At 37.4% G+C, this 19,388-nt stretch overlaps 1 protein-coding gene across 2 annotated transcripts in view; it reads right to left on the reverse strand.

The window, feature by feature from the left end:
* Nucleotides 1-4,167: 4,167 nt before the first annotated feature.
* The window catches only part of Pcdh19 (protocadherin 19), a 100,210-nt gene continuing 84,989 nt past the window's right edge, over nt 4,168-19,388 (reverse strand). For both annotated transcript variants that reach the window (XM_076918891.1, XM_034484666.2), the window contains one exon: nt 4,168-6,618. In XM_076918891.1, coding sequence (XP_076775006.1) covers nt 6,029-6,618 — 590 coding nt within the window. In that variant the 3' untranslated portion in view covers nt 4,168-6,028. The remainder of the gene's footprint in view (nt 6,619-19,388) is intronic.

The raw sequence follows: 19,388 nt of genomic DNA on the forward strand, positions 1-19,388 counted from the left end.
TATACCAGTCTATGGAACCCCAGTGCCCCAGCATGTCTGTTTGCATTCTGATAAAACACCTATTAAAATGCAGTACCAAATCTCTTGCTATTGCTTTGACTCTAAGGCTAATTCTGAGGAATAAGATACAATCTCAATTTAATACAGGTGAGCAGAGATAATAGGAAGATGGAGATCCAGGAAGACAGTGGATTTCCTTGAGATCACTTTTAATTGTCTGGAAAGAATAGGTCATGCTGAAGCAATTTACCCTTTAACCACTAAAGGCACTATTTGTAATAGTCTATGTGCACTCCCCTTTCTCTGTCCACCCCCTCCAGCTTCAGCCAGAAAGAATACTCACAGCCCAAGTGTTAAGTTCCGCAGAATATTTGTTTAAATAAAGAGTGCTTGTCGGGGCTTTCTCTGCAGCCTTGTTATGTACAAAGTCAGAACCTCTCCTGATGCTTCATTTTCAAACCTGAAGGCATCAAGGGGCAGCCAGGTCATCTTTGTTTTATACTCTCCTTTTCCCTACTGACAGCCTCAGCTATAGCTTGCCCTTTAAAAAAAATTAATTCTACACAGAAGTCCCACTGTGCAGTTGCCCCTGAAATGATTTATTTTAAAGAATAATTTTAGAGTGTTTGTTTAAAGTGGCACATGGGAAAATCTTTTGCGTCCCCTATGTGAAATGGGTATCCCTGCTTCTGGAATAATATTGATAGGGCTGACAGAAGGGGGGTTGCAATGTAAATAACTGGATTTACTAAATCTGGGAAGAAGCCCCTCTGTTGGGAAGTTGATTGTTGTATGAAATAGAAAAGGCAAATGAAAATCTTTGCCTGAACATCAGTAACTCCACCAAGAACTGGTTAATTCCAAGTTCTGAGACGCTTCCACTCCCAGTCAATAACAAAAAACACTCCAAGACACATTTCACCAAAAACTCATTACTTTTTCCATAATAGCCTTTAATACTAAAATGCATTAAATTTTTGAAGCAGAGAAAACACATTTAAGAGGAAAACAGGGAACCACCAGATAAAAGGATACAATGTGGCAGGTAACACCATTTAAAACAGAACTGTAATAATTTAATAAAGCTGCTTTATCATCTTCATAAAATAGACAGTGGTGATTCTTTTTTGTCTTTTTTGTTTTTACAATGATTCAATCACTGTGAAAATGTACATAACATACAGATCAGCATATACAACCATTTCATCTTCATATAATCAGCAACAGAGACTGCTTAATGAGACATACTGTACTGCATCCTTCTAAATTGCCACCCTGGTTTGACAGGTAAACAGTAATAGTGTCATCAGGCTCAATCCCCTCACTAGAGGAGCGAAGGCATAAGCCTTTTGCAACTAATACCTTAGCATTCAAATAGCACAAGGAGGTATTTGTTGCTGAATTTCTAGCTAGACCTAGTCTGGCTCTTGGTCATTAGTCTGTATCTTAGCCTTCCTCAGCTGAATGCCAACCAGTGCCAGTAAACATCTACTTAACGGTGCTGTAAAGGTGTTAGCTGGTTTGTTTGCTAAGGTTGACAGCAACATTCAGTTAGTAACAAGGTCATCTTTAATTGCCAACACAGCTGGAACACCAGTCAGATTTCCCTAATGACCTACAATGCTTTCCAATCAAGGTCAGGTGTTTCTGAGTTGTTCCTTACCAAGAGCGCCTCACAACATATACTTCAGACAAGGTGGTTGATTTTCTTTGTTTTACAAAAGCAATGTGATTCCTATTTGAAATTAATTCACTTTTGCACAACAAGTGACCCACAGGCCAATTCCAGCTTCACAAGAAAACAAAGAGAGCTGTAACAACTTCATTAGGACAATGTGTTTTGCTCTGGAATATTTCAATATCAATATAAAGCCACCCAGTCCCAGTCCCACCCCCATACATCCCCTTTGAATATTACTTTGATACATACTTAAACTAAAGAACAACATCTCAATACACTTTAGTGTCAGCAGATACAATTTGACTCATGAAATGACATCCTTAAAATGTAATTTTACCAAGAAGGCAAACACTAGGACTGTATACAATGGACTTCTTCAGCTCATTTGTGCCAGTTTGTCAAAGTCAGAAGGGTCTTATTACCCTGTGAAAAGAGCCAAGTGGACCAGACTTGCTGAGAGTGCCTTGGGGGAACATTTGACGTCAAAATGATCCCCATAAAATGGATTATGTACAGTAATAATCCTTCTCCACCTTGAATGCCCAAAAAAACTATCAATTCCATCCCTGCCTCTCCCCAAACTGCCCCTTGTCTTTGCTACTTCAAGTGGACCATTTGTGTCTGCTTTTGAGTGAAATGGTAGGAATAGAGGAAAAAGTCGTCTGAATTCCCCTCTACCAGCCATATGCTGAGATGACAGGATCTGGAAGGTACTCTGGGTACTTTCCAGTTTCAGAGTTCATTAGTGATCAGTTGGTCACCACATCAACAAATGTGTATAAATGGCCACTTTAGATGCAGGTAATCCTATGAGGCAAGTTTCCTCTGGAGCATTGTCTCCTCAGTATCTCCTAGGCATCTGTAGATAGGAAAAGAGATCCTACCCCAAAACAACTGAATAAAAACTCTAAGGATTAGGCTCTACAAACCTGTGCTTTAACAAGCCCTCAAACTTGAGGGGCCTCTGACTCATATGCGTTTCTGGGCCAGATCCTCAGTATTTCTTATGTAGTCATTCTAGGCAGGGTTATAGAATTATCATTTCTAACAAGTTCCTAAGTGATGTTGCTCTGAGACAGTATTTTTGAGAAGCACTGTTCTGCAGGAAGTACTGAATTCCAAATCCCACTATCTATTCAGTACCAAGATAAACCTTCACTTTTTCTACTGGCTTCAGAGGATCAATGGAACAGTAAGTTTCATTCTGAACAGGTTCATTTACTAGTCTGCATAGGGAAAAGAAAAGTTTCCACAGGACACTGTGGATCACTTCTCCCTGTTTCTTACTGAATAGCATGTTTCTATGTTTGTGAGAAAGCAATCAATCAATGCAAACTAGATTCCCTATATACTGAATAAAGGCGTTTACCTGGCCAGAAAATTTTTAAGCATGTTACACTTCATGACCAAGGGACATCAGAATAAGTAGAATAGAACTCCCTAGGATTTGGGAACTAAAATTGCTCCCACTTGCTTAAGAGTGTAACATGTTTGCAGAAAAAAAAGGAAAAGATATTTGCCCCATTGGCCTAGGTAGCCTTTCATCACATGTGTTAAAAAGGGAGGGGAAGAATCCCAATTTGATGGGAAATTTAAGACCCTTGTGCAAAAGTCCTATTTGCAAGCACAGCCTGCCTGTAGAACCTGCCTACAAAGCCCTCCACCAGACAATTGGAAGTGGGGCGGGGAATTTCCTTAATGAGAAAAATTCTCTGAACATACTCAAGTAAAGAGTTTGGAAACTGAAAAAAAAACAAAAAAAAAAACAAAACAAAAAAAACCTCTGACTGCCCAATGAGAACAATAATTTTATAGATAGGATAAAAGGATGAATCTAAAGCTTGAATGTAAATTTTGGAAATAATTTTAAAAATTGCTTTAAGAAATTAGTTGCTTTAAAAAAGGTTAAAAAAAAAAGTCAATGCCACTGCTGTGTTTTTAAGTGGCTGGTAAGACTGTTGCAGGCAGTGGCTGCTCACGTTCCAACCGTCCATTTCCATTCTCCACAATCTTTCAAACTTCCTAGTAAGAAATACACCTGTAGAAAACTGTCCAGTCTGACTACAAAGTGACCTTGAGGCGCTAGCTAACAAGATACTCTCAGATAGATCACGGTGAAGAGCAGTCAAAATTCTATAGGCAGTCATTCTAACTTAAAGGACACTTGTAAAAAGCTGAATGTGTTAATTAAATAGTCATCTGGAGGAACAAAAATAAATACCTAACTCCTAGTCTACTCTACTAAAATAAAGTAAATCAGAATAGGAGAAAAATATATGAGAGAAAATTAACTGAGGCAAGAAGATGGAAGGGCAACTGTGTCAGTGTCAGGGGAAAATTTGCAGCCACGCCAATATTTTGCATGAGGTAGTATTCAGTACAGAATAGGAAATAAGGATAAATTTGTAGCTTCATTATAGGTGTCTTTTTCCAGAAATCTTCTCCCCTACCTAACCCCATGCCCAGTGCCTTACCCACCCCTTCCCTTAAAACCCTCCCACCCCCCACAAAAGAAAGTGTTCCTAGTAATGTATAAAGCTAGGAACTCAGGTAAAAATAATGAAAACATTTCAAAAAGCTGACTGTTATCTACTAAACTTAAGAAAATAAATTCTCTTTTGAATTCTAGCGCTCTAACTTCTAGCCTTCCTATGTATTCTTGAATTACAAAAGAGAGAAGAACAAAAAATCTTGTTTCTTTAGAAACAATTTTTTTAAGACAACGGTAGAGGAAAGGTGACATGTTTCTTTAGTTTTTTTTTTTAAATAATGAACTCTTAGGCTGCAAGAATACTATGTTGGCTAGTGAATATTAGTAGGCATGATAAAATAGGGGCATTTGTGCAGTGTTAAAACAATAACAACAAAAAGAAGGTACAGTTTGTTAGTGCTAAAAAGGCATATTCCTAGCCTACAGAAAAAAAAGAGTTAGCTAAATCTAAAGAAGTTTTGTTTTAATAATTTCTTGTTCACATTTTTAATCAAAAAGTATTAGTCATAAAAAGACGAGTTCAAGTGTCTGAGTGTCTCCATTTAGAAGGCACAGTAATAAGATTAGTGATGTTATTACCTGTCTTTTCCTATGTGTACACTTCATACTGCTTACTCTATCATTATTTATAAGCCTAAGATAAAGAGCAATATGGAGCCCTTAATTTCAGCCCATGATGCACTTTACCATCTAATTCCAATCATGATTGGGAAAACACTGAATCAGGAAGTATGCGTCTAAAGAGATGGTAATTTAGATCTCAAAATAGACTCAGTCATGTTGCATGAGTTTTAGATGATTGGCGACAGGGAATTTCTCAGCCTGAAAACTGATAAGTTCAGGAGTAACTTTCCTGTGCAGGGACTGAAAATTAGGGAAAAAAATATAATGTATCTCATAAAATTTTCAGCACAGTATTTCTGACAACTGCAAATTAGATAGCAGCAAACCCAAAAATGACTTTCTGCAATGATCTAGCACAGATCCAGGCAGAAGACTGAAAGGCAGGAGAAATCCTCTGCAAGGTGGTGAGCAATCACTCCATGGAGTAAACCATGTGAGTATCTACCACATCCTCAACCTCTAGGTGTGGTGTTGCTCACTCGTTTGCTGCCTCCATTGTTCGAATTTTGTTTTTTATCTGTATTTTTTATTATTTTTTTAAGAAAAGAAAACATCAACCTTTAAAAGCCTTTTGCCATCACCACACACATAGCAATTTGCAATATCAAATACAACAACAGCACAGCTAGCAAAAGGGTTCTTAAAGCAGGGGCATCCACAGCAAAGTAGCGGCATTGGAAAGTACTCGAGCTTCAGAAACAACCTTTTGGGGGCTCGATTTCACATCACTGAATCAATGAATAGTACACAATAAATGACCAATAACTTGTCTACACTACAAAAAAAACAGTGGCGAGCTTCTTAAAGGTATCCAGAGTTTTGTTTTGTTTTGTTTTGTTTTTTTCTTTTTTTTTTTCTTTTTGCTTTTTTAAATGTAAGTCTTCACAAACAATGGTAATTTATATTATCATTTTGACATATAAAAATATATAAATTCAAACACTTAATACATAATACTTTTTCACAACTGAATTTGCCTCTGTTTCCCCAACATCAAGGCCCCATGAACAACTCAAGCCAAAGCTAATTTGCTCCAACTGAACACCCCTACTGCCTGTTGAAACGAGAGGGATTGTCACAGAATGATAGTCACTTATACACAATACATTTTGGGAAAGCTCTGCAATGCAGCCACTCAAGAACCAACCCTTGGTGAGCAATTAAAATGAGCAGCTGCTACATCTTCACTAGCCAGTGTGGTTTCGTTCTCTCTTCTTCATACCGAGAGTGGTTTAGAGAACGATATCCTTCAGACGCCTCACGCCAGGAGATTCCTTGTCACGACCTTCCTTCAGAATAGGGTTGACCTCATGCATGACTTTCTCACTGTCGGCTCCACGGGGCTCAGCTTCAGAAGGACGAGAGGCGCCATTGTTGGCATGGTGCTCCAGATCATGAGCAGGAGGAGCCAGGACGACCGTGTAAGACATGGAAGGCTTGGTGGGCAGAGGGCTCTTCAGATGGAGTGGAGAGGTGACAGGGCTAAGAGATTCACACCCATTGCCGGCCTCCCGGATAGCGCTGTTGACTTTGGGGCTGCAGATGGTCACATTGACAGTCCGCTTGCCTTTCAGGATGGGTCGCTCCTCAGCCCGGTGGCTACTGACATCTTTTCCAAAGGTCGCGAAAGTCCGCTTGGTGGGGCCGCAGTCGTCGTAAGCCTCAACATCAGCAGCAGTAGCTTCAATGGACAGAGCGATGATGTTCCTCACGTGCTCAGGAGACTTGGAGCGAGTGGGCATGGGATTCCGGGGCATCCAGCATCTATCAGAGTGGCCAAGAATCCGGCATTCTTCCCTGCAATGAAATCCTTCATTCTGGTCTGTAAGAAGAAAAAGGAAATGTCAATTTTATCAGCTTTTCACAGCAACAACCTAGTTCTGGTTTCTCAATATCCACAGGTCCTTTTGGGAAATAGCACTTTGGATAGTCCTTTATTGTCTTTGGGAACAAGTGTGAAAAAAATAGATTTTAAAAAAGCTATAGGTCTCCCTCTAAACACTCTTTATTTTTGGTCCTTGCTTGTTGTTCCCACTTCTGACAAAACAAAAATCGTAAAGAGAAACATGTTATAATGAAAACTTATTTTTAAATGTTTGTCCTGAGTGCTAAGGTGTGGACAGCCAGCAATTTTATCAACATGCCCTCCTAAAATTCACCTTTGTCTGAAACTGCCTTCAACAGAAGAGTAGGAGCAGTGTATGGAATCCAATGCTCACTTAATCGAAGATACATGCCCATAATTTTTAGGAACACTACCAACCACTTTCTGCCTTAGCCAGTGATACATGGCGCTTCCGTTTAGATTACTATGCATTCTCTTTGAAAATCTAATACATAATTTCTTTCTGACCATCAGTTACCTCAAGCTGTCACTTCATTGTGACATCTCTATGACTAGATTTCCCAATAGAAACAATACACTGTGACCCCCTCCTTTGCAGAGAACCCACGACCCTCATTTAGCCCTACACACACACACACACACACACACACACACACCTCCCTCTTTTATGTTGGGGATCATTTAATTAGCCACAAATAAGCTATTCTCCCTATTTGCTTTAATCTTCACTTTTATTAAGGACCTGCTTCCTAATGAAATATACATAGCTAGTAGTAATGCAAATTATAACAGCTATTACAGAGAACAAAATAGAATTTTCCTCAGAAATAAATTAAAAACAGAAAAAAAAAAACCTATCTAATCTGCCTCTCATGTCTGGACACATATTCAAAGAAAAAGATCATAAGGATCCTTGCAAAACCAAGTATATTTTTTAGTATGGCATTAGCCAAGATACAGAATCACCTTAGTTACCCATCAACAGATGAGTGGATAAAGAAAGCATGGTATGTATGCTTACTGGAATAATGGAATTACATAGCCACCAACAAAAATGAAATTCTATCCTCTAAGACAAAGTAAATGAAATTGAAGTACTACACCGAGCAAAATAAGCTAAAACTGGAAAACCAAGTGCCACATGTTGTCCTTAATATATAAGAACTACAAAAGGAGAAAAGTAGCCATTAGAAACCAGGAAAGGCAGAGATGGGAGGGGGGGTGATAGATGTAGGCAAAGAAGCACGAAAAGTTCTACTACTCTAATGTGCAGCAGGGGACTACAATGTACAATGACCTATTGTATATTTGAGAGGATCTAGAAGAGACAGAGAACTTGAAGGGTATAAGGAATAAGAAGTAGATCAAAGTGCTTATTATATTGATTTAAATAATACATGCTACATACAGATATTAAAACATCACTGTTCATCCTCAAAATATGTCCATCTTATGCTACTAAAAAATAAAGATTTTGTTGACTGCTTTAATCCTACCAGAGAAGATCTCAATAGTTAGAATTCACAATTATTAGAATAACATATTTTTATCTTTTCAGCTCAGGTATATTCAGGGCTAAGCCTTTTATTTGGCTCTCAGAGGAGTTTTCTATAAAGATTGCTTTACCAAAGCATGGATGCAGGGTTAACATCTGCCTGACCATTGAGTAAACATATATTAAAATGGGTTTGTTTTTAGCCCTAGCTTTCCAGTTTAATTGATGTTTATGGTATACTTGTGTAAGGATGAACTAGTGAAAATTTTCATTACATTGCACAGTGTTTCACGATATGATCAGCTTAACATTTACAAAAACAAAACCTTGGGGTAGAATTGAAGAAGGTTAGAAGGCTAGAAGAAATACAAAAGCGAAAGGTATTCACATGTGAATGCATATAAATTAAATATAGGTGTGTCTATCATACAAACAGAGAGAAAGACAGACAGACAAAGAGACACAGAGAGAGAGAGAGAGAGAGAGAGAGAGAGAGAGAGAGAGAGAATTGTAATTGTATGCTGTGAGTCCATTTTTGTAACATATAAGGAGCTTGCCTAAAATTAATCTATTGTTAATGTACCTGCCTATGCACTTTATATGTGTGTACATGTGTGTGTCTGTGTGTGTTACTTTAATTTTTTTAAAGACAAATAAAAGGCACAGGAGATAAAAGCCACTGGAAGATGTTAGATGACAAAGACTTTATCTGTGTTGAGTCCAGACTTGAAGACAACTATGGACATAGCACATGACTTCACTGAAGCTATTTAAAATCTGACTAAAAAAAAACCTTGAGAAAAACATTACCAACATCTTTAATACATGTATTTTCTGAACCATTTCAATGCTTAGGAATAAAACACTCAGAATTGTGCATATTTGAAAGCCAATAACAAATGAGCATCATCACCAACAAGAAAAGTGCCTGCCCCCAAAGAGAGGACAATTCTTCAAATGCCAACACAGTTTTATATCATGACTGCATGAATAGCCATGCATGTGAAAACCTGAAGGCTTTGTCAAACCCCTTTCTCTGCCACTTCCTTGTAAACTCCAAAGGATGGCATCTAATAACCTATTATAACACAACATGCATATGTTCATGGGGAGACATAAAACATAAAAAGTAATGGGAATATGCTTCTACATGCAAAAAAGGCACTTTGTGTAAACTCCAAACCCATGAATGAAAGAGTGGATATTCCTCATTTCAATTTTATTTAAATCCTGTGCTTTCTTTAGGAGGCCTTAGGATTTTAATAGTACTACCAGATTTGCAGCTTCTGGGCTTTCCAAATAATAAAACTTTATCTCATAACTCTTCAGATAATACCTATAAAAATGAGTGTCAGATTTTGGGGGATGGGATACATGGCAAAGAAGTGAGAAAACAGTTCAATCATTGACTTCCATTTGTATAAATCAAAGGAAAAAAATCCAGAATGCAATGGAAATTCTATTCTTTTTGCCCCAAAATCATTATTATTAAATGTGTCAATATTATTAAAATAAAATCTAACCTAGCTTAAAATATTTATACCTACTTTCTATATAAGAGTAATCATGATTAATACTGACAGATTAAATTTTCAACAAATCATAATTTCAGTTTAGCAAAGAAATTCACTGTCATATCAAACATGAGAACAGCACAATCAAAAAGACACCCTATTGATATCAACAAAGATAGACTGCATAAGAAAAGGAAGAAAACAAATAAAAGAAAAAATGCTAATATAGGAAAAGATTATATGTTGACAATTACAACTGGGTGTTAGACGTATGAAACTAGAGAAGAGCCATGTTGTATCACCCATCCACAAATAGGCAGAACACTGACTTTTGCTTAAACAGCTTAATGACTTACTAATTCCCTCTTAGGGTTCCCCTAAAAAGAATATGTGTGACTTTATATTTTCTTTCATCTTTATCTGAAAGAATTGGCCTAATCATAGGTAAAAGTGTCAAATTCTAAAATCCACACATATTTCTGATGATTCACATTGCCATGTACAAATGAGTGATGGTAGGTGGTGGTTTTTAAAGGATGTGTTTCTGTTTCTTTTATGTGCTTGAATGTTTTTGCTTCTCTGTATGTAAGTGAATTGTGTGCATGCCTAGAACCTGAGGAGGCCAAAAGAGGATTGGCTATCCCATGGAACTTGGATGACACATGAAGTGAAGGTACCATGTAAATTGAACGTGTGCATGTGTCCTATACAAGTGGGGCAACTGCTCTTAACCACTGAGCTACCTCTCTATCCCTAAGGAAAGTGGTTTTAATTCAAACAGATACATTACTATAGTTGACTGATACCTCTACTCCTGAAGTTATCTCCAGGCCTTACAAATCCAAAGAGAGAGAGAGAGAGAGAGAGAGAGAGAGAGAGAGAGAGAGAGAGAGAGAGAGAGAGAGGGAGAGAGAGAGAGAGAGAGAGAGAGAGAGAGAGAGAGAGAGAATAAGTGGGTACATAAATTTGGAAAAGGGACATAAATAATATCAGAGACGTCTTTACTTGAAAACATAGGTTTTTAAGCAAAGAAGGAGGAAGAGGAAAGTAGGAGATAAAGTTCCTGAAACCTACATTGTAATCAATAATTCTGTTATTACTTTTGTCAGGACTTTGATGAGAGAATTTCCAAGCAGCTGGCAACAAATAAATAAACAATAAATAAATCTTCAAACATCAGTCTTGCAAAATTGCAGGAGGCAACAGACAACAATAATTATATTGTGATGTATAAATAAGTAATTCAAATAGAAAAAACCAGAATATGTTGTTTTATACAAACAGTAAAATTTTGTACAGCAATTGCTATTGTCTTTGAGACATAAAACAGCTGTCTTTTTAGAAAAAGGCAAACAATGTGCTTCAAAAATAGAGTCAATCCATGGTCTCATCCAAAGTAATAAAAGCCAACTCAGGCTTTGCTAAAAGTTTCAGAGTCCTGGAAGAGTAGAGGAGCTGAGAGGCTCTGTTGGATTTCTATATGTCTCTAGTCACAATGAATGTGGTCAACAACACCATTAGTTCTTTATTATGATTCAAAGTTTGAGTGCATTGTCTCAAACATCTTAATGACCAAAGACTCCAATACTAAAGTAGTTCAAGGCTACAGTTGCAAGAGTTACCTCTTTGGAAGTGATTTTCAAATAGGAAAACATAAGTGAGTTCCAACTACTGCAAGTTCTAAGTAGCAACAGTAATTCAACATATAAGCAAGTGATCTATTAATCAGAAAAGCTTCCAGGATTGGACCATTACACACTCACATAACTTACTCTACATCAGCCCATGAGCAAGACAATCTCCAACCAAAACAGGGTCAGTTTCTGGAAAGTATAATGGAGAACACTGTTGCATAGATTATGAAGAAGGTAAATGTCATTAAAATTGGTCACATTTGCCTAATCAAGAACCCACAATTTGGAGTGGACAGGAGAGATGGACCAGTGGTAAAAGCATTCGCTGATCTTCGAGAGGACTGGAGTTTGGTTTCCAGCACCCATGTGAGGTGTTTAGAAGTTACTGTTACTTCAGCACAAAGGAATCTGATGCCCTCTTCTGTCCTACTAAGACCCTGCACACATATGGCTACACTCTCATACATATACCCAAATAAAAAGTGGCTTTAAATGAAACACAATTTTGGTTAATTGTCCCCACTTAAGGAACTTTTACTCATCTGATGCAGAGATTTAAAAACCTGCCTACAAATAACTTTACTGATTTTTATCATTAGAAACAGAGCCCCCCTCACTTATATTAGAAATAACACAATGCTTCATTTTAAAAAAATTCATTGCACTTCCTTCTAGAGATTCACAATCATATACCTAAGATCAAACCAACCTTATGAAGGCGGGATGTTATGAAAACTTGAAAGAAAACTGGTTTATCTGTGAGATTATGTGTACTTATTTTTTTCCTGCTTTGTTCTATCTGGAACAGAATCATAGTGACTATGGCCCCAATATCTATCTTAATTGCAATGCAGTAACTTTAAGGACAAAAATCATGAGCCTATGGGTTGAAAAACAGAAAGATATAAAAACCTTGGGAGGCTAAAAATATATAGCCACCTTATCAAAGCTGAACTCCCCTTATGTAAGAGGCAAAATAAAGTCCCCTTTATTTAGGCCATCTATTTTCTTTGATGGAGTCCTTATTTCTCCAATAGTTGACCACAACTCATGTTTGATAATATTGTTCCTAAAGTGCCAACTAGAATTTCACTTTCTTAAGGAATCACCTAATAAGCCAGTAGACTAAGATAAGGCTCAAAGAAGCTCTCTGTCATAGCATTCATCTCACTTGTAATTATTTAAGTCATGTATGCTTTGCTTTTTAAAAAAAAAAAAAGCTCTGGATAAGCAAAAACTATGCTAGTCTGGTTTTTCAGCTACTTACTAAAACTAGCAAAAAAAAAAAAAATACCACTACACAGTAATTGTGGATAACAGTTTAACTTAATGGAATGATTAAAAAGTACAGAAAGAACAAAGAATCTAGATTGATCCTCAAGATACCAGGCCACTGATGCAATTCCTGAAATTGGAAATAAATGTCCTAGCTAATAGAAATTGTTTAGAAACCTATGAAGTATTCTGCATCACTTTGTCAAAGGCAATAAAAAATGGAACTGGAGAAGCATTAGTCAAGTTACAAGTGGTTTGGGGTAGTTTTAAAAAGATCTAATATGCATTTGACATGCAAATGAAAATATAATTGTTTCAACATGGAAGCTGCCTATCCTGAAAATAGTTAGCAGGAACCAGACTGTGATAAATTAAAATTTTAACTTAGTTTAAAAGTTATCTCTGAACTGAATGTGTTGTTTAAACAACAAACACTGTTTTCTTACAGCCAACCTTAGAGTAAGCACACAGGGGACCCCACTGGAGGAGTTAGGGAAAGGACTGAAGGAGCTGAAGAGGTTCAAAACCCCATAGGAAGAACAACAATATCAACCAACCAGACCCCAAGAGCTCCCAGGGACTAAACCATCAACCAAAGAGTACACATGGAAGGACCCATGGCTCCAGCTGCATATGTACCAGAGGATGACCTTATAGGGCATCAATGGGAGGGGAGGCCCTAGGTCCTGTGAAGGCTTGATGACCCAGAGAAGGGGGATACTAGAAAGGGAAGGTGGAAGGGTGGATAGGGGAGCTCCCTCTTAGAGTTAGAGGCAAAAGGTAGGGGGATGTGGTGGGAAGGTTCATGGAGGGGAGAAGAAGAAGGGGGATAATATTTGAATTATAAACAAATAAAATGATTAATTAAAAAGAAAAAAAGAAAAAGTCATTGATTCCCATAAAATATAGACTAATATAACCTAAGATAAGCCTTTCATATCTACAGGAAAAACTGGTTCACTCTGGCAAAATTAATTTACATATTGCTGAAAAATATTATAAGACTTCATAACAACATTTATGTGCCAATCTATTCTGTGGGGGAATTAATTACCAAAAGGAAGATTTATTCAAGAAAGAATTCCTAAAGCACTTTCAAGGCCTTCAGAATCCAAAGAAAGGGCATCTATTCTGTGTCTATAACTTGACAAAGCACTCAGAGTACTAATGAGCTCAATGGAAAAAGAAGCCAGGACAGGAATGTTGAAAAGGGGATAAGAGCAGGGAACACTGTGTGGGACTCAGATACTCTGTGTTTGCTTAGATCTGCTTGATATTTTGAGAACTGGCTTTCCTTGGATGTTAAGATACAAGGAGAAATGTACCTCTTCTAATTATCTAGCAAAAATTCAATGAAGACTTGAGGACAACTCAAAGCCATAGGGGAGTGGAATTACAATCACTTCATAAAGTGGAAAATTCGCCTCACAAGACAGTATTCCTTCTGAACAACATGCATGGGAGGATATGCATGGAGGCTGAGACAGTTTTTCAGACTTAGCATCCAGTAGTACTAAGCCATCCTGCAGCCTGTCTAATTCTGATGATGCTAACAACAGCTATTTGTATCTTACCCCCTTCAGCTTTTATTCCTTCCTTAAATCATTCAGTTTTGTTCTCCACTTCCCTAGCCTCCTACTTCTTAGAGGCCCTTTCCATAGCACTATACTCAGATACACAGCAGACAGAATCATTAGGGTGGCTGAACTGGGATTGACATTTGAAAATACTGGTGTGTTATTTATTTGATAGATATCAAAATGTGCTCCCCACAAGCCAGTTCTTATGAATAGTAGGGAGACCATTCCCTACTATTTTCTCATTTATCTAAGGATGCACATTAAGAAATGCCAGGGTAATAAGAGGCTCCTTTGTCAAACTGACACAATCTTTTTCCTTTTGTAATTTAGCGGAGCATCCAGTAAAGGGGACCCCAATTTTATGGAGTAAGGAAGAATAGACGCAGCTTCTGGTGGAAGAGTCAGGGTAGGAACAGGGTATCAAAACAAAGTTATTGAGTATAGCAAAGTGATGTTGCCCAAAACAGTGACAAAGCGAGGGGAAAAAAGCCAATCCTAACTACCCTAACTATCCATTTTCAGGATGGTTAATTGGGAATTCTATAAAGATTAGTTTTGGCTTGACACAGGGAAGGCAGCTGAAAAGACGGGTGAATCCCTTGCCCCAGACAATTTAACAGATCAGCATTAGTTATCAAGTGCCACCCAACAGACAACCTCTGGTGCCAAATGGTACATAAATCTCTCCTCATTCATGGTCTGATCACCTGGAATTCACTTACCACCAATGGAACATGGAAATGGATTTAAAAGATGGACCATTCAAAATGGAAAGCAATTGAATCATCTTCAGTGGAATCTTTAGTGCTGAGCTGGTTGAAAAAACAGAGTCAAAACATACTGAAGGATAAGTGCTTGAGAATTTAATATTTATGATAGATGACAGTGTGGCATGCGCAGTTCATACAATCTAAGTTGCAATTTTGGCAGTCACAATAGTCCCTGGCATTTTTGGTTTTGTACTGGTGCTCAATTCAATTCTGTCCCTAAAGAACAGATATTGAGATGTGTATACGTATAAATCATGTGTGCCGATTCATGGGGAGCAAAGAATGGGAATAAAGAGCTACCCAGAAAACCAAGACAGAGAAATAAGAAGTGGTGACATTGACTGAGATAAGCAGAGACTGAGTAGACTGGGATTTTTGTGTTTGTCTTCTGTGATGAGAAAAATTATGTGACAAAGTGCTGTCAGTCATCTAAGTGCCTAGACACCATTTAAAAAGGCGTCTTTTTCGATAAAATATGAGATGACACAGAAGGTCACTGAACTATCCCCTACAATGTGAAGCACAGAGATGCTGCAACTCTGTGTAACATGAGGCTGTTTTCAAGGGTTTTGCTGTAAGATTCTCACAAAATTAAGCCCCTTAGTCCATGCCAGTGAGAATATTACACCTAGTCAGGTCTACAAAGGATTCAGTCCATTTGTTTAATTTTGTGTAGATTAAACACAGCTAAATCATTTCACACATTCAGGAAGTAGTTATGCTTTTGGAAAAGTGGAATCTTCACATCATGCTCACCAAGAGCTTTGAACCTAAACATAGCTGCAATTTGCTTTCATTCATTTCCAGAAAAATAGAAAAACTACCAGTACATTATGAAGTTGAGCAAAGAAAGGCTACATTGTGATAGATTTGAGCTTTTGGATGCTTGAGACAAAAAGCACATAGTAAGAGTAGTGTAAGTAATGTTGGCAGATAAAGCAAGAAAAAAAACAGGGTTGTTAACCAGAAGAAAAAATTTTCCTTATTGCACAGTTTAGGATCTAGCTTAATGATGAAAGTGCTTGCCTAGCATAGGGAAGATGCTGGGTTTTACTTCCAGCACTTAAAAAAAAAAACACTTCCGTTTTTTTAATGAAAATTTAATGTTGGATGTGGGGGGAACATCCAACAACAGTGTTCCCCTTAACAGGAACTGACACTTCCTTCAGTTAAGTCCCAGGACACCAAGTTTTGTGCAAAGTACAATACTGGCCATGAGTCAATAAACATATTGAAATTTTAACTTTCAGATTCCTTAGAGTTTTTGTAATACCAAACTCTTCGTGCAACTGACTGGACTGACTGGGGACGTTAAAAGACCGAATTAGTAATTCTCCAATCACTCATTTGAATTTGAAAATAAAATGTTCAGTAAACCAATCATTGTCTCTTGCAATAATTCAAAGGGCTAGTGTGCCACTCCTTTAACTGCATAGTAGTCACTGGAAATGGTCCCTGGAAGGAAGCAGAAATGTTGGGGTATTAGTGTCTGTTAGCTACCAAGGGTGGATTATCTGTTACCAACAGAATCCTTATAGAAAATGTTAGCATTATCTTGATGGTGCAATGTGACTTCAGCTACCATCTGGAATGCTGTAGTATGATGACACTGCTTCTGGGTACAGCAAACAGCAAAATCATTAAAAAATTCATTTCAGATATCTTCCTGCAAGCTAATAAATTTTATAGCAGTTTCAATCCTTCTTTCTTGCAACAAAGAAAAGCTTAGTGCCAGACAAATTAAAAGTAAATTGATTGCCTTAGGGAAATATATTCAAATATCACTTTTCTGTGTTGGAAATCATTTTGGGGGGAATCTGGGGAAGAATAGTGAAATAGATGGTAGAGATAATAATGTAAAAGATACAGAAGTGAGTATATGAAAATGATAAGCAACAAAGGAAGAACACCCAACTTATGAAATCCTTGTTTGAACAACTAGGTAGAAGTAAACTTTAAATAAAATGTAAATGTGTCACTGGGGTGCAGACCTAACATTTGCGCTGGAATTTATGAATAATAACTATGAATAATGAATAGTAAATTGAAGGGATCAAACATCACCTTCTGTTTACTTGCCATTATCCATCTCTTATGGACAATGCTCAATTTTGTTCTTTTACACTTTTCTTTAAAACTACATAGAATTATTCTTTTGGAGTTGTCCACTTAATCACTCAAATTAGAGGAAAGCAGACTGTATGTTATTAGGTGCTGTCTTGAAAGCAATAACACAAATTCAGAAGCAAAACCAATTAATCTATTCTTTGAAGAAGTTTGAAAATGTGAGGGTGCCATACATCTGTCCTATGAACTTATCTGGAAGGAAATGACCCTTATAACTTTAATGCATGCATGCTTCACTGTGACCTCCCTTACCATCACCTTTGCCAACTCCTCACTGATGTAGAAAATGGAGGTTCCATTGAGCATTAGAGAAGCCTTGCTATCTATTTGAGTCACAGTGGGAGCCTTTGCTGAGTTAACTCACACCTGTACCCACACTGTTACAATCCTAGAAAGATCTAGGTAGGAACTGATTCATAGTAAGCCTAGATTATAAAAACAAAATCTACCCCTCCATTTCTCTTCACTCACACTCCCTCCACACCACCACCTATATCCCTATTAGTCCTTAACAATTGTATCCACAAATTAAAACAATAGAACAAATCGAAAGATTACTGGAAAAAAAACAGAGAACCATAAATTTAAATCCTATGCCCAACTGCAGATAGCCTTGAAGTAATCTCATTTTTCTGAAACATTGCATCTACTAAACTCCAATCTTCCTGCATTTTCCCCTTGTTGGTTAAATGTGTATCTTTCATGACTGAATCTGTGAAACATGGGGCTAATGAGGAAATTCCATGCAGTGGTAAGACAAGCCCTAAGCAATCTGTGCAGAAAACAAGATAGCAATGGGAGTAGAGAACTGTAAGATTCATTGAAACCTGCGTGATTTCCATTCTCTGATATTCCAATTTGGCAGCTGGAAGATGGGAAGAACAGAAGAATTTAACATGAAATGATGGACTTTAAGCATATAAATACTCTATGAGTACATTGAAATTATTAATTACAGAAAAAGCTTCTTTGGCCCTAGAGCTTTCTTATCCCTTAATTCAACTTTTAATTTTTTTTATTTGTTTCTGTCAGTTGACAGAAAATAATCTGCCATATTTTTAAAAATGCAGGTGAAACAAACAGCTTTGAAAAATGCAAATGGTAGTGAGTTAAAGGGCTAAAGACCATCATATATTAAGACATTTCTGAATGATATTCAGAAGACTTCAGGAGGCATTAAAAATGCTTTAAATACACACACGCATGAGTGCTTGCACACGCGCGCGCATACACACACACGGAGAGTAGGTTGTACGTAGATTTGTAATGCTGGCATAACTTCATAGATAAGATGCTTATAGAACCCTAACAATGGTGCTAACAAATGATTTTCTTCTCTTGGGAAATCTTTGTACTCTTTAGAGCACAAAGTTTTGAACAGAGTTTCTGCAAACTGAAAAGTTTACATTTTTAACACGCTATTGTCCATTCCAATACAGCAGATCCATGGTAGTTGAAGAAATGAGTAATCATTTCACCAAGACAAAAGAAAGCGGACAAACATTTTGGAATGAAGCTAATTCCTTATGTAATGGCTGCTAAAAAGACACACATGAACCCAGTGCTTGAGAAGTATTTTTGTGCTGTTGTTCAACAGACTGATATGAAAGATTGATTTCTGATCTGCATAACAATTAAAAACAACCTTTCCTTCTGGACATGTCTGTTTACAAGGGGAATGAAGATTGAGCTGGCCTTCCTTCTGTACCACCCATAGACACGGGAGATCCAGAAAAAAACTTTAACACTGACTAATATTTAAAATTAAAAATAATCACAGCATCTAAATGTTTCAGTGGTTGCCCAGGAGCTTTGATGAAGCCATAAAAATTTAAAGAGAGCTGTCAAGCAGATTGCACAGAAAGTAGATGTGACTGGTTGTGCTGGTATACATCTATCATCCTGCACTTGAGAGGTAGCTGCAGGAAGGTCAGGATTTCAAGGCCAGCCTCTACTCCAGAGAAAGTAAATGTGTCTGACAGTGGTAGTGCATACGTATAATGATATCACTGGAGTAAGAGGATAGAGGCTGACAAGTTTAAAGCTATCTAGACTACACAGTGAAACTCTATCAAGACAAAACAAAAACTAGCAGTAGACGTTAAAAAGGATGCTCACAGCTCTCCTTTGTTTAAGAAAGCTCAAGAACTTGCATCAGAAGAAATCACCCATCTGTAGTATTTACTTTCTTTTGACCACATCCCACAGATTATTCAGGGCTGGGGAATAGTAGACTGATTATGCACTAGACAGAACAACCCTGTGAACCATATACTGTCAGCTCCCCTGGTGTATTTAAGATGAATTGCCTTTACAAAACTTCATCATATGCATAGACATTGCATGAAAGA

Source organism: Arvicanthis niloticus, chromosome X (assembly GCF_011762505.2).
Source record: "Arvicanthis niloticus isolate mArvNil1 chromosome X, mArvNil1.pat.X, whole genome shotgun sequence".
NCBI lineage: Eukaryota > Metazoa > Chordata > Mammalia > Rodentia > Muridae > Arvicanthis > Arvicanthis niloticus.